Genomic DNA, 16455 nt, shown 5'->3' on the forward strand with positions numbered 1-16455 from the left:
TGAGTGGTTCTAGTAACTCAAGAGTCACAATTCAGAAAAAAATCCACCAGGACATGATACTGGTTTGAGACGGGATTGTTACCCTAAACTTTATCTGAAATTTCAGATTCAACCACATTTAAATCTTGTAACATGGCAGGAGGATTTGTTGTGTAGCAGGCTTTATGAAAGAAGGGAGAATGGCTCTGTACTTGGGTAAAGGCAGGTTTCTCTTTTCTAATCAGCATCTGCCCAGACAACTGCAGAATTCATGCCACTTTGCAGCTGATCTGCATCCATGCGTGATTTCTGTTGTGGACATACTTAAAGCTCTGCCAGCTCTGATGTCCCTGCGGTAGCTGCACGTGCAATGGCCAGGGCTACCTGGGAGATAAAAATGTCTATCTGTGCTTACAGAATCATACACTAATTCACTACAGTTGTAGCAATTATTGTCATATTCTTTAAAAGGTTGCAACTTTACAGAAGGTCTTTTTTGGTAATCGTGCCTTCCTTACTAACACTGTGTGATTGGATAGGATAGATGTCATGATACCCTTCTGTGAAAATATGTGCAATGGTGATAGAAATAATACCATATGGAAGATTATACTACATTTGTGCAAAAGCTTTTATTTTAGCTTTGTTCCTGTGGTCACCTATCAGTTTAGGCTTCAGATAGTCTATTAAGAGCTTTTGAAGTATGATTTTTCTTTTTTTTTTTTTAATTGTATATTGTTTTGTCCTATGATGAATAATAAATGGAGGCAGCTTTCTGCAATCAGAGCCTTTTACACATCACAGTGTTACATAGAGGCTTCAGACTTGCTCACGAAGCCTGTTTTAAAAAAATGTGGAAGGTGAGGGAGAGAGCTTTTTTGTTTATTTTAGTGAAGTTTGTAGGCCATGACTTTTAGTGCTGGAAAACTTGTAGCAATTGGTAAGGTAAGAATATGGCGACACGGAAAGTGGGACATTGCAAGTTTTTCCTTCTGAAGGGAAGGAATGGAAACTTTGTTTCTGGAAGACAGAGCCATTGTATTGGCTACTTTTGAATCTATAAAACTACCAGGAACAAATCTTTTGTTCAGCACTTGATATTCAGATATGGCTAATTCAGAATTTAAGTAAAACTTCTGTACTTCAGGTGAACAGAAGACTAGGAAAAAAACCCCAAATATTTCAAACAGTCTAACTTAATAATTATAGCTTAGATCATTAAAGATACTTATCTACCTAATTTTCCTTGATTTCTAGATAGATTAGATACTTAAATAATTCTAGCCCCAGATCCTCAGGTCTTACCTTGTTATAAGGAAGCAAACTTTTGAAGTTTTTTTTTAATAGATGTAAAAGGTCAAGAGCACTAGCTGCTCTGACTTAACTCCCTATTAATGTTTGCTGAAATATTTAATACTACTAGGTAACTGGAGCTATAATGAGAGATGCACAAGAAGGACAGAAACTTCTTTCAACTCTGGGTTTGGGGTTTTTGGTTTGTTCCCCCCCCCAAGATTTAGACTGAAAAGAGAGACAAACTGCAGAGAAGTCAGTCTTGCTTATTCATTTCCTAAATTTAATAGAGGAAATAACGAGCTGGATTGGCAGAGTAATTAGAAGTTTGAGGCTTAGGATTTCCTCTTGAATTAGGGCTAAATGTCTAGAAAAAAAACACTTTATGTCTTTCAACTCAAAAAGAAGGCTTCAGATTTACTAGCTCAGTTCTGGGAACACTGTATGCAGTAACTTTTCTAAAAGAACATAAAAAAATGCATGAGCCAGCAACTTCTACTTAATGTTCATATGAGAGCTGGAGGGGATGTTTCTGTTGATTAGAATTAAAGGTACACCTCTGTCATGGTTTAGCCCCAGCCAGCAACTAAGCACCACACAGCCGCTCGCTCACTCCCCCTACCCCGGTGGGATGGGGGAGAGAATTGGAGGAGTAAGAGTAAGAAACACTCCTGGGTTGAGATAAGAACAGTTTAATAATTGAAATAAAGTAAAATAGTAATAATAATAACAACAATATAATAATAACAATATACAAAGCAAGTGATGCACAATGCAATTGCTCACGACCCGCCAACCAATACCCAGCCAGTTCCCAAGCAGTGATTGCTGCTCCCCGATCAACCCCCCCCCAGTTTATATACTGAGCATGATGTCATATGGTATGGAAAACCCCTTTGGTCCATTTGGGTCAGCTGTCCTGGCTGTGCCCCCTCCCAGTTTCTTGTGCGCCTGGCAGAGCATGGGAAGCTGAAAAGTCCTTGACTAGCATAAGCAGTACCTAGCAACAACTAAAACATCAGTGTGTTATCAACATTATTCTCATCCTAAATCCAAAACACAGCACTATGCCCGCTACTAGGAAGAAAATTAACTATTCCAGCTGAAACCAGGACAACCTCCAAGTGGGAAATATATGTGGGACATAGGCCATGAATTAGGGTCCAAACCTACCTCAGCTGAAGACAAAAAATAGGGAAGGTTGAGATTGTGTTGTGCCTGGGATCAGGGATTGGGGTGGATCCTTCTTTCAGGAGCTCTGTGTGTATCCATAACACCCAGTATTATGAGTTAATTTCAGAGACACTTGAGTAGCATACTGTAATTTCTTGCTGCTAGGGTACCACCTAGCTAAGAATGAGTGATCCCATTGACTTATTTTTAATGAAGTCAGAAAAACACCAAAGAACCATGTATTCTTGGGAGTTAAATCCTCAGCATCCTCCCAGCCATACGTGCTTTCCTATGTCTCGTTTGCCCTTTGTATGTCTTTGCATCATTGCACTGCCATTTACTTGTAAGTCTTGAGTGTCCTTTGTCAATAAGGAAACACCTAGACACGTGTTTCAAATATCAGACCCTTAGATTCATTAAAAGAAATACTAGTGGCTACAGATAAATGCTGCTAGAAACAACACTGTAATTGGTGAAGGGCAACACAGAGGTGGGTCACAGACAAAACCAGAATATCTGAGGAATCATAGGTTTTGTGGATGTTTTCATGCAGGTATAAGCATTGCGTCTTTAAATGGAGTGGTACAAGATTAGCCACCATGACAAAGAGAACAAAAGCCAGAGATGCAGAATGAATGGTCATTGTGGAAATTGTAAGATATACTAGATAGTTTTCTCTTGTTTTTTTGCTTGGGGTTTTTGTTTTTTTTTTTTTTTCCCCACCCCAAAGATAGTTTTGTCCAAGACAAGAAGCAGGGGTGCCATGGGTTCCTTCTGGGGAGGATTGTCTCTGGTCTGTCTTACGGCATAGTGTAATGGAAACTCTGGGAAGAAACCTATTTTAACATAATTTTAGAACAAAGAACTTCTGAGAACTGTCCGCTGAAAAGGCTTACAAGTTCAACCTCTTAAATTACAAGAATCCCGTACCTCCAAACACTCCCAACTTTTCAGGATGATGAGCTGTAGTACTGTATTCATGCCTGTCTTTGCATTGGTAATGACCTAAAGGTTTCTGCCTGTTTTCCTGGAGGATGGTATAGTTTTCATAGCACAATCTTTCCTACTAATCTAAAGTTTCATATTGAATGCAGGGAATATTTTACACCTTAAGGTACGCGGGACTTTGTGTGGACTAACGTTGTTTTGTTATTGCAATCATGGTAAGACTGGACTTGGCACCTCTCACTCCTGCATGCACGAAACTGCAGCCAGCCTGATTAACCCTGCAGCAAACACATTTGTGAACAAGCCCAGCTGTGGTTTAGCCCTCAAGGAGTGTTCCTCAAAAACCCTGTTCTGCCCAAGATTTGTGCACAAATCCATTAGGTATAGGAGGGCAGAAAAAGATATCACGAGTCCAGGGGATTTTAAACAGCTCCTGGAAATACTTGGCAAAATACTTTAACTGTAAGAGTGACAGAGTTTAAAAATGGCATTAAAGGTAATCCATGATGAGTGAACTTGGCTACAGAGGAGGAGCAGGACTTGGCTAGTCTTGATGTAGAGCAAGAGAGAACTAGCCAATTCTGTTTATGTTGTTTCATGGAAGGTGCTTGGAAATGAACTGGTGAGAAGTTTTGTGAACTGTAGTAGCAGTGGGAGAGGAGTGTGGTACAGTCTGGGAGGATGCACGAAACACTGAAACTCTACCCAGGTACCTCTAATTCAATTATACCTGTCCCTCTGGGGAAAAGTTTAATTACATTACAAATTAATTTTACTTAAAGAATGATTGGTAAAAGCCTACGGGTCTGCATTGATTTATTTTTCCCTTGGTCTTTTCTTTTAACTTTTCTGCTGTTGAATTGTTCTGATTATCTTTCTCTGCTTGATATTCCATATTGCTGCAACTGCTTTGAAAAACGAACTGTAGGAGCTTTAGAAAGGGGCTTGGGATTTCTTTAGTCTTATTGAAAGAGCTGATGAGGAATTCTTTGAGTTCTTGGGCTATGGTGAAGAACAAGACATACTTTATGGCCCTGTAATTGTCCCCAAATTAGATCAAAGATTTTCCTTCTCTGCATGGAAACGACTCCAGCACCACAAAGCAGCAGGAGTTTCCTCATACTGCACGTGGACACATGGTATGTTCTGCTCACCAAAGCATGGAGCTTTGATTAAATAAATTGCAGTTCCCTATAAAAGTATATATTTCATGCAGCCACTCATGATTGTCATCTGTTTGTGGTAATGTCCACTGTTGCTGGTATTCTTAGAAAAAAGAGACTTCTGTCAGAAGACAACTCTGTAATCTAGCCTAGAAAATCATCACTGAGATCTAGCAGCAGCAAAGATGCATGTTCAACGGTGAGGGCAACAAACCAACAAATCCATAATGTGGGCATACAGTGGAGGTGCAGCCTTAAGGGTTTTTCAGTCAGGACTGTGCCTTTTAAAAATATATGCTGTAACTTGAGCAGAAGTTGCAAGCCCAATGTGGAAACTGGTGAGTGCATTTCTGTGCCCTGTGCTGCGCAGGAGGCTGGCAGAGATGGTAGTGGTGGTGGTCTCCTCTTCCTCTGGCTAAAGCTGTGGAAGAAGATTGGAACCAGAGTGCTCTGGCCTCCCTGGGGCAGGCTTTAGGGACCATGGTGAGAAGGTTTTAGGACTGGATCAGTAAAACTTCACTTGAGAGCCCTCTCATCAGTCTTCCTCTCCCCTGTGGCTGTCTTTCATGAAGGAGCTCTCTCGATGTTTCTCTAGCTAGCACTACAGTGATCTTTAACTTGCTCCTAAATTTCTATCTGTGCAAAACCAAGAATGTCTTCTTTCTGATAAATACAATATTTGAAAACAATATTTTAGCCATTACGGCCTGAGAATATCTTCCTTGTCTGCTGCGCAATGCTGAACCATGTGTTCGGTGCAATTAGGCCTTTTTTGATGATGTTGTGTTTGCCTTTGAAGTAGATAGCTAGCTCCCTCCGGATATAAATATGCAGCATTTGCAATTGTGAGGAAAAGGCTTTCTGAAGCGAGCATATTTATTCATGTCTGCTGAACATTTCACGTCTGCTTTGTCAAAGAGGGGGAAGTTGTACTTTGCCGAGGTTCTCCTCCTGGTTGGTTTAATGTACGAGGAGGACAAGCAGAGGAATCCAAAGCAGCAGGCTCGGCACCTGCTCCTAATGACATTGGACTTAGAGACGGGGCAGAAATGGAGTTAATCCATGGGTGATTGACAAAAAAGAGAAGCTAACTATCTAATTCAAATGTATGGGGCAAAAAGATGCTAGCACAGCCTTTGACAATAGCACAAATTTGAAATTAAATAAGAGTATTTGTATCAAACTTTTTTCCTTAAATCACATTACAAAATGCTTCTGCTTAAGGCAGATTAAATTATGTGTGGGGTCTGAATACCAGAAGGTCCAAACAATAAAATTACATTTTCAATTATATGGGCAGGGCCATGTCAGAAGAAGTTGTGTTTCTGATCTGTCCACTGGAGAAGCTGATTAATTTCAAGTCAATTCCTTCTGCCAAAGGAGTTCTTTCTCTATGTTCATATTTCCTTGCCTCATTGCCTCCATCCCTTGTCTTCATAGTGCACCTGATATCTGCTGAAATATAGCTATTGCTGCCTGTTTTGAACTCTGGTCTGGATGGAAGTCATCAGCTGTGAAATAACAAGTTGGGTGGTTCTTTCAAGAGCAGCAGAAGGAAGTTGTTTCTTGGATGTTCTGAGTTTCTGACGTTTCCTGTTGTTTGTTTGGGTTTGTTTTTTTTTTTCTTTAATCAAATATTTCTTGATTCTGTTTTACTTAGGGCATTTACTAGCTTTTTTTCTCCTGTGATATTCTGGTTTTGCATGTATGCTTGCAGGATGTATCGGTCCAATGATGGAACATTGCACTGGTTGATACCTGGGTTTTGTTCATGCTTCTGCTGGATGGGTGACCAAGCAGTAATCCTTTCCTTCCTCCTTTTTCTTCTTTTGAAATGATGGTAGTTGTCTTGGCAAAGTGTACTGAGATCTGTTAGTGAAAATTACAGTAAAAAACCCCTACCTAGTTTTTTTGTTATTCCGTGAAAGAATATGGGGCATACCTGAAATGTAACTCTTACAGGTGAGTTTGGTGAACAGATAAGAGGATAAGAATCTCCCTGACAGTGAGATATGAAGCAGGTGGAGGCTGTGCAATGCTTTCTGTATTTTTGATTTACAGCCCCTCCCTACAATTTTAAATTTTGTCTGCTAACTAAGCAAGAGCATCAGTTTCAAAGCATTGGTTTGATATCAATCCTTGTGATAGGGAAACTAACACTGAAGTAATTCCAATAAGCACCATTTGGCTTGCTGAACTCTGCTGAGCATGAAACCAAAGATGGGAGTGATAACTTCCCAGCAAGGAAGAGAGTTGTCAACACAAACGCTGGTGCAAGCTTTCCCTCTGGGCTAATGACTGAAATAGGTGACAGCAGCAGCACAAATTCTTTCATGCCCAGTGAAGATGCATCTGCTTTATTGGGGGAGTTTTGCATTCTGTTTCTTACCATTTCCAAAGTATGTAGGGTGCAGAATGGATGTTCAGGATCTGCCATGGAAGCTAGTTTAAGCTTCTGATTTACAGGGCCATCTATTAATAATTAGGATTTTAACATTCTTACTACTTCACAATTGCGATCTTTTTGACTATGTGCAAGGAAATGCAATACCACTGAACACCTGTTTTTTAAAAAATTCTGTATTTTTATATAATTGGACTTGTCAGACATCTCATTTTATGCCTGACATTGGTTCACCTGGTCCCTTTCTTGCACCCTCTGCACTCATATAGTCAGATGGATTGCCAGTGTAACTGTGGATAACTCCCTACTCTGGGATCCCCTGTGTTGGAAACAACTGTTTGTTCACTGAGCTGTTGTGTCTGATGTCAGAAAGGAGACAAAAGTTGTAGTGTGGTGCAGGTGTGAACATGCTTCTCCTAGCAAGTTCCAAGCTCAAAGGGAGATGGAGGTGTGCTGCTTCTTCATGTGATCATGCCTTCCCCTGAGCACTGAGATCCAGTGGGTGGAGCCTACCTCTTGGTAGGAAAAAGGTTGAGAAGTCTGCAGACCTCATATTTTGTTATCTTGTTCCTCAAATGTGAACACTTTGCCCTTGATAGTCTCCTTTATTGATAGTGCTCTTATTTTCAAGGAGAGTAGGTTACATGGTATAATTAATACCCTCTTGGTATTTCCTCCCCTATTGCAAATGTTGGCAGAAGTGTCCCTGTAGGCTCCACACTGAAGTGTTAATAAAAACATTCTCATCTAGTTAATGCTTCCTGGATTTCAGTTAACATTATGCCCAAGATATTTCATTACTGTCTTTCATTTAAAATTTAAAATTCCTTTTTATTTTTTGATAATTGAAGCTGTGTTTTTCAAGCAATTTCAAAAGACAAGCAGCAATGTGGGATGGACCTGGGCCAACCACGCATGCTCAATATGAATGTGCAAGGCAGTGAATGGAATGAAAGCCATGCAGGTTGAAAGGACCCTCATTCTCTCCTCTTTCCCCACACTCGTTAGCTGAAGCCACATATTGCAGGTGTACAAAGCACCTGGGATTCAAGATTATGTATTTGAAATTTTGCTTGTCGCAACTTGTATCTGTTGTCCTTTGTCTGTTTGTGTGCACCTTTGAGAAAAGTTTGGCACCATCTTGTCTTTATCATTCCTGGAATCATAAAACTGAAATTACAGAAGACAACTTTCCTGTAGCATCTATGCTGCTACAGTATTGGAGAACCTTCTGTAGTGAGCTAAGCAATGTGATTAATTTCCACCCTTTGAAGCTTGATTCTTTTCCTCATCTTTTCTCTAGAGGGAGAGGTTTGCCTTATGCTTTTTGGTTTGTTTTGGTAGTGTAGAGGTTTTTTTGCCCCTTTTGTGTCTGTTTTTAATATTCCATTGTTTCTGTTGCTCATTGGCCTCCAGATCTAAACTTGCATGACTTAAAATGCCAAAGGCAGTGTTTTCTGTAGCTTCAAGTCCTAAAAACCTGATCTGGAAATTGAAGTCTTCAGCTATGTTCTTTCTGCTCTTTGTTTCATCATAGGTGATAAATCTTCTCATCAAAAGCTTCACAGCCTATTTGCCTGTGATATGTGAAGCAAGGAAACAGAACTTGCTCTTCTATAATTCGATGGTTATACAGGCATAATAAAAATAAATGTGGCTACGTGCTAACAGTAGACACAACACCTCTGAATACGAGCTCTCAGAGGCATCAGTTCTGTTGGGTATGAAGGTATTTTTATCATGAGAGAATGTTTCAAAAGCTTACACCCCTCTCCCAAAAGTGCCCGTCTCGTGTAGGTACAAAAGTCCCAAAGATACATTTCAAAACATTATCTGTGCAATTAAAGTAGACCTTTAGAAATATTAGATCCAGAGCTTTCTTTTGAAATTCCTTTACAAAGACAATGAGAATATTATTTAACGCTCATACCGACCTTCCCACAGTACACATCAAACATTGCCTTCACAGTTTTGAAGGCTGAATACAGCTCATGTGCATATAAAAATAATTATGTGAAACTGTCCTCGGGGTCTCATTTGCCATTGCAAAGGGATTTTCTTCTGGCAGGAGGCAGTCTGCATTGTGAAAAATTACCATTGTTCCCCACATGAAGAGATCTGCCTACCAAGGTCTTGTGGACTAATTTAATCTCTTTTCCTGTTTCCAGATTTCGCAGAGTTTGTTTTTCTGGGTCTGTTTCTTACTGAGATGTCTTTGAAGATGTATGGACTGGGGCCAAGAAACTACTTCCATTCTTCATTCAACTGCTTTGACTTTGGGGTGAGTAGGCCTCAGCTGTGTGGATGAAGTGTGTGGCTCTCCCGTTACTGAATGGGGTTGGGCATTTAAGGGTGAGTATGGGAACCCCTGGGAAATGGTGCTGTAAGTGTGTCTTCTGCAGGGAGAAGTCATTGTATAAATTAGCTGCAGTGAAACACATTAAGCTTCCCCTAGTTATCATCCTTCTTGAAGAAATGTGACAGCTGGGGATTTCATTTCCTCAGTGAACTACGGGGTGTTCATAGCATCAGCACCACTAAATGCTCTGATTACTGAGAGATTCTCTCTCCCATTTAAATGAGGTGATTGGAAGATAAAAATCCCACACATCTTATTGCTTATCTCCCATATCATCCATTTAATGGCCTTTACCTCAAGATACATAGGCAGCACTTTTCAGACATGAGTGCCCAGAAGTAGAAGTCTAAACAGATGATTAGGTGACAGAAAGGCAATAACTCACATCTTTTTATTGCAGAAGTACAGGCTCTCCCCTTGGTGCTAACACTGTAGCTTTAAAGTGCGAATAGTGGGGCCAGTTTTGACTCCATCTAACAAAGAACGTTGCATGCAGATATTAATTTAGTCATGAAAAGCTACCAGGCTGTAATCTGTCTTCACAGAGGTTAACTCAGCTTTTCTTATCTTTAGTGTGGGCTGAGCACGGCATCCCAGAGCAGGAATCAGTCTGTAAGGTTTCTTTAACAAAGCAGATACGAAGCTTATGATGCAGCCACTGGCAAGGGGAAAACATTCAGTTCATTGTACCCGTCATCCAGCCCTTCTCTCCAAGATTTAGTCTGTTGTTTCTAGTCTTTATCTGCCAAAATGCTGGGGGTCATTCTTCTCCCCCATGGGGCTAAAATTCCTGCTTCAGCACTGTTCCCACAAAGTAGGAAGAGGTATTTTTACCTTCAGTAAGTGACCACTCCTAAATCAAAGAGTACAGCTAAAGCCAAATTCTCCTTTTTTTGGTAGTGTCAAAAGGAAAGCTGAGAGCTAAATAGACTTTGAGATTAAACCAGCCAGCCCAAGAATGACCTGTGTCCAACAGACTGAGGTGTTGTATCCGGCTGCACCAAGTGTGGGGCTCTCCTCTCTGGAGTGTCCACCACAGCCATTGGTGGCTCAGAGCATTGAAATGCATTGTGCCGCTCTTCCTGGCTGCAGAGCCCAAAGGATAATACAGACTCTAACTGTCATGAGAGGAAACCAGAGCACAAATAACACAGATAATGTAAGATAACTGGATGTCTGCACATTCAGAGTTGGCGCCTAATCCCAGGGGCAGAGAGGCTCCCCTCAAGTCAAGGCAGCCAACGCAGGGAAAATTTTAACTGTACTGGCAAGATGTCCTGCAAAGGCTGGAATGAAGAGTGTGCCCACAGAATACAAAGGGGCTGATACCCAGCTTTCATTAAATTCATTGCATGCCTAAAGACCCCAGCTTCTGTAAGCTGAGTCAAAGACATTTGGCAGCCAAGCAATATTGCCTAGTTAGACTTTTAAGGGTAACATTGCCTTGTTTGCATTGTCTAGTGACAGACACTAGATCGATGTCCTTCATCAGTGCATTAAGTAGGCTCTGAACTGCAGCCAGCTTGCCCCCACGCTGGCTTCCAGTTTTACTGTATTCTTGTATCCAGGATGCTCCTTCCACAACAAGAAGAGCTTGTGCCTGATAGTCATGGACAGGTGATTTTGGAGCTTGTATTAAGCAAGAGATAAACCTACCGGGTCTTGCTGCTTTGTGTCATGCTATGGTGAGTGCAGCACTGGCAATAAGCTTTGCTGAGTGTTTCCCAGGAGGTAAAGCTGTTGATCTGTTTCAAATTCTTCCTTCTTTAGAGAATCCACTGGGATCCTACTTCTAGCTATGTTTCTTCCTCCTCACCCACCTTCTAGCCCACAGAATTAATTCAGCTGCTTCACCCCCCCCACTGGAATATCACACAGATCTGTAGTCAGTTTAGTTTGACAAACAATCAAGATGAACCATTCAAATGCAAAAAGTGAAACAACAAATCAGAGCAACATCAGTCTTGGGAGAAGCAGTCCAGTGGGGTCTCATGTGAAACAGCTCCCAGGAGGCGATATTGAGATGCCAGGAAAATTAATTATCAGTGTAAGTGGAGGGTCTAAGGAAAGGTTTTTGCTGATTCATGAGGGATTCCCGAGAGTGATAGATCGTGGGAGAGAAATTTTAGTTCCTTCTTTTTGTGATGGGAGCAACTGGATGAGCAACTGTTGTGTATCTCCCTTTCCCACTAGATATTCTTGAAGCTCAGGTACAGCATTTCTTGCAGACCAGCTGCAAGCAATGCTGTGTTTTTCAAAAGATATCCAGGTTTCTGATTATGAAAGAAGTTTCCAAGCTGCTGAGCCTCCCAGCACTGATCAGGTATTCAGACACAGCTCTGCTGGCCCTGACTTCCCATTAACACTCCCTTTCACCACAAAAACAAGCTGCTCGCTGGGATCCAGTGATAATGTGTTTATGGTGTGCTTCACGCAACTGGGGACCACAGTCCATGGGAGCTCTGAAATGCTAGGTTAATGTAAGTAGTAACAGTAATTGGCACCGAAATGCCTGTCTTCTCTTCTTAACAGTGTAGTAACCTGTGTTGATGTAATTGCCCTTTGCAGTTGTGTTTAACCCATTATTACTATTTTGTCCTTTTGTAATAAAGGATTGAAGAGAAGATTTCTTTATCACTTGAAGTTAATTCTCTCCCAGCCTTAAAACAAAAAAACAGACAAAACAAAATTTAAAAAAACACCTTGACTGGGGACAATTTTTTCAATTGCTGAGGGCCTGGCAGACAACTGGATGTGCATGCCAGAGGCTTTGCAGGATCTCTTAATAGGTATTATCTTAATTGGTCTCCTAAAGACTCTCAGTTGCCAGAAGTTTCTCGTAGATCTTGCCCAGCGCTAATGCTTTGCTGTTCTGCAGTGCTGTGGGTGAAGCCTTTTGGTGCTTCTGATGGGGAAGGGAGGATGAGGCAGTGTCCCCCTGCATCTCTACAAGCTGGACCGACCGGCTGCATGGGGTGGGAAAATGAAGTAATGGTATTTGTAGCTGAGATGATGTAGTGAAAAAAAAAAAAAAAAAAATCATGGAGTCATTCCAAAAAGGTTATTTTAAGGTAGCTTGCTTGCTAGAGAAGAAAGCAACAAGTTCCTATCTGTGATTCCCTATGCATCTGTCCTGCTTCTAGGTATTGCGTTTTTTTAGACTGGACTGCAGAAAATTGGAACAAGGTTTTTTAGTGCTGTTGGCTAATTCATGATTTTGCTGAATCCTTCATAAGGAAACAACAGAGCCCAAGCTCTGATTCTTGTTCTCTCTTCAGCCTCTCTAGCAGCACCACAAAGAACTAAGCAGAAGTTTTGTCTTATGTAAAATGGACTCTTCTTGCAGGTCATCGTGGGAAGTATATTTGAAGTTATTTGGGCTGCAGTGAAACCAGGTACCTCATTTGGCATCAGCGTATTGAGAGCTCTTCGACTGCTGAGGATTTTCAAAGTAACAAAGTAAGCCCAGCTCCCTTTCCACTCACATGAAACTTCCAGTACCATATGAAATATGTATCACCAGCCCCACAGCAAGTAGTAGTGCTTTCCACACCTGTAAAAACCAAAAACAAACCCCCCAAGCCCCCACCAAACCCAAACCAAAAAACCCACTCCCCCCCACCCCACCCCTCACCCCCCCAAAACACCCTGTACTAGCTGGCACAAAGGTCTTGAAAGGTCTTGTCTGTCCTAACATCCTATGTCTGCACTGGCTCTAGTGGGTGGGGAAGTGGAAGAAAATTGCAGATGCAGAATTGCCCTTCCCTTGGTGGGGCAATCTGGGTTTCTAGCACTTGAAAGTTTAGGGAGTTCCTAGGCCACAATTTGCATCCACAAGGGCTTTTAACAGCCCTTTCCTCAGCCTCATGTAGAGGTTTGTCTGCCCTTGGGCAGAGCACTCCACAGGGTAGTGATGGGCTGCATGAGAGCATCCTTCTTTGCTTTGTTTTTAAGCTTGCTTAAAACAAAAATCTTGTGAGGTGATCCCTTATTTCTTGAGGTAAGAGAGAAAAGCTTTTTATTTACTTTCTAAGCCCCATCAACTGCCCACTGTCCTTATCTGCTGCTGATCTGGTGATAGTTCCTTACATATTTAGGAACCGAGCTACCCTGGTTACTGCTGGATACTAAATCCTGGTGCCTGAACAACTGTGTTAACACAAATATGAAGTATGTTACTGCTGCCTGTGCTGTGTCTGGTCTGGAAATGTCTGGTGTTTTTAGTCTCGAGCCTGTGAAGTTGAATTTTCACTAGAGTTGGGTTGCCACAGCTTTTCAGTTGTTTTCATGCTCATGCAGTGCGTTAATGTGTGCTGGCATTAACAAACAGCTACTGTGCAATTTATAGATACATTTGGAGCAATTTCTGCAGGATTTCAAAATTGTGTGGAAATTGATTACATATTTGGGTGCTCCTGCTGTTGTTTTCCACCTTTTTTTTTTACACCATTGCCTCCTCAGATCTCCCCTCTTCCCATCATTCTCTTACTTGTTCTTGGCTTGAAGTAACAAAAGGAGGAATAGCACCTCCCTCTGAAAAACCCAACCACCCTAAATACATAAAGCATAAGTTATCACACTTGAACAAAACAGTCATTTGAAGTAACCAGGTACTTTTGCAGCTATTCAAACACATGGGTTTTGTTAGCTTTGTAGGGTTTGCTAATTTATATCTGCTAATCGTTATGCACATCCAAGATCTGTGGGTGATGCTGTGTCGTTTGTTGTACTATGGGACAAAGGGGTTGGAAACGTTAAGTTCTGTAAATGTCCAGCAAAAGAGGTGGGCACCTGCCCCAAAAATATCTCTTAGGCTACCTTTGCACTAATGTTATTTATGGAAAACTCCAGGTTTTGTAGCAAATTCATAGCTATTAATTTTCAGCAGTTAATTTTATCCAGAGCTACTGAGATTTAGTGTATCTGATTGCGTGTTGTACTTTGTAAAAATTCTGGACATTTTTCAAGTTAAAATGATCTTTTTGCAAGTTTTGACTATTCAGAATTTTAGTCTACATAATAAAGGGATGAAGCCTGAGATTTAACTTAGCAAAGCAAATCATGGACCAAGCTGAGTGCTCTGCCCCTTCTCAGAACAGCAAGTGAAATTCTCACCCCACTGATGCTGAAGTTCTCTTGACTTAATTATGTGGATTTTTGACCTGATGTGACATTATGTTACCAGAAGCCAGGTCCCCCCCAGCTCACATGGGGGGTTCTCAGCTGTGCTGGGCCATATTATCCCAGTGCCTGCGCTGCACAGCTCAGTCCTGGCATAACTCACGGAGAGTGACCAAAGCTATGGCACCAGGCACAGATTGCTGCCCACCTGCTTTCATTAGTCTTTACTGTGAAAACATCCTGACCCTCAGCAGTTTTCTTTTTTTCCCTTTTTCCATGTCTTTCATAGCAATTTTTCTCTGAAGCTCCCTGCCCTATTTTTTTTAATTTGCCTCTCCATTTAATAGAAGCCATTAGCAGTCCACCTGCTTTGAATAATTGATGGTATTAGAATTTTTGATTCATATGTCCAAAATCAGTGTGACTGCAGACAGCAGAGCAATGCAATAGTTAAAAAGCTAAATTACATCAGGTCTGAAAGGTGACAGCAGGTTGTACTATGAGGGGACACAGCCTAAGAGGGGCTAAAATTCAGGAAGGAGGACAAGGAGAAAAAAACTTCACATTTTCCTCTCTGTCATGACAGAACTGAATGGGACTGGCATCTGTAGAAATGCAGCTCCTCATCATATCGTGATGCTCTGTAGTCAGGCAGGGTTTGGTGCTGAGCTATTCCAGGACAAGACAGAGCCTCCACAAGTATTTTGTGTCCAGTTGTGTTAACTGCGAGGTGTGAACACCTTTCTTGTGGCAGATTTTGCCTGAAGCCATTGTGTCAAGCAGGGGAGAGCTGTGTGATCAACAAACCCTTCCTCCTTCTCCAAGGAGAGCAGCTGAGGCCCTTTTGCTTAAGAGCTAACCCTGAGTAGGTTTGGTTGCAACTTTTTCAATTGAAGATATTCTCCCTAGGGACCAAAGTTTCCCCTGAAACCTCTGTCACTGTATTATGGACATATAACTTTTCTTGGAGCGGGTTAAATGGGAGTGCAAAATACTGCTTCAGGTTCAGTCCTCTCAGCTACACCTGGGGGAAGGAAGAGGAGGAAAATGAAGACAAAGAGAAGAGAAAGGATGGTGTTTCTGCTCTTGTGACTCAAGCTCTGAGATTCTCTCCCCATCACGAGATCAGACAAATCCATGGGCTTCCTTCTGCTGGATACCCACAGCTGCACTGCAGGAAGGAGCTCGGTGCATGGGTCTGTCCCCAAAACTGCAGCGGAGGGTGACCTCTGGATGGCAGCTCCCAGCACCAGGTGGTGGCAACAAGAGAGGTCACTGGGGAAAAAGAGAGAAAAATTTCCCCCCATGGTCTCAGACTCAAAACTTTTAACAGAGGACAAGTGAAATGGCTCTAAATCACTTATTTCCTCCTGCCTGCTCCAGTCCCATTGTTCCGCATGCCTGTCTGTCCAAAAGGAGATTGTCAAAGAGCTCCTCTGCTTAATAGCTCTTTCTGCATTTTCTGATTCATTAGTTTTCCTAATATAAATGCTCCCTGCCTGTTCTCAGCAGGGCAATAAAGCCAGGAAAGAGAGCTGTTTCTGAGCATCCTCCCTGGCATGCCATCACTCGATGTGCCTGCCTGCACCTGCGAGTGTGCCAGAAGCCATCTCGGGGGACAGGGGAGATAAAAGCAAACTAACTTCAGTATCTGGCCAGATGCAACTTGGATGTGTCAGTCAGGATTCAGTTTGAGCCATTCCCTCTTGCCATGTTAGAGTTAATGTCCCAGATCTGTTTTCATCCTCCAAAGCGGTTGCTCGGTCCTAGATGCTTAAATTGTGTGGTTGAATTGCCCCACACTGAAGGCATCACTGTGCATGCATGTGTGTGTTAAATGTCTACAGAAATGTTTAAACATGTGGGAATTTAAGTCCACTTGTGGATACTGGCATTTGATAAGTCGGAAGCACACACTGCAAAAGTGTCCTGGTGGAAATGAGCTGTTCATTCCTGATTCGTGTCTTATGAAGGGAGGGGTTCACCATCCCCATGTTCAGTCTCACCTTGATGAT

General features: G+C 41.8%; 1 protein-coding gene across 1 annotated transcript in view; it reads left to right on the forward strand.

The window, feature by feature from the left end:
* Positions 1-16455, forward strand: part of CACNA1B (calcium voltage-gated channel subunit alpha1 B) — a 310510-nt gene that overhangs the window by 177390 nt on the left and 116665 nt on the right. The window contains exons 13-14 of the mRNA XM_075716221.1: positions 9129-9241; positions 12666-12778. Coding sequence (XP_075572336.1) covers positions 9129-9241; positions 12666-12778 — 226 coding nt within the window. The remainder of the gene's footprint in view (positions 1-9128; positions 9242-12665; positions 12779-16455) is intronic.

Source organism: Pelecanus crispus, chromosome 9 (genome assembly GCF_030463565.1).
Source record: "Pelecanus crispus isolate bPelCri1 chromosome 9, bPelCri1.pri, whole genome shotgun sequence".
In the NCBI taxonomy this organism is placed as follows: Eukaryota; Metazoa; Chordata; class Aves; order Pelecaniformes; family Pelecanidae; genus Pelecanus; species Pelecanus crispus.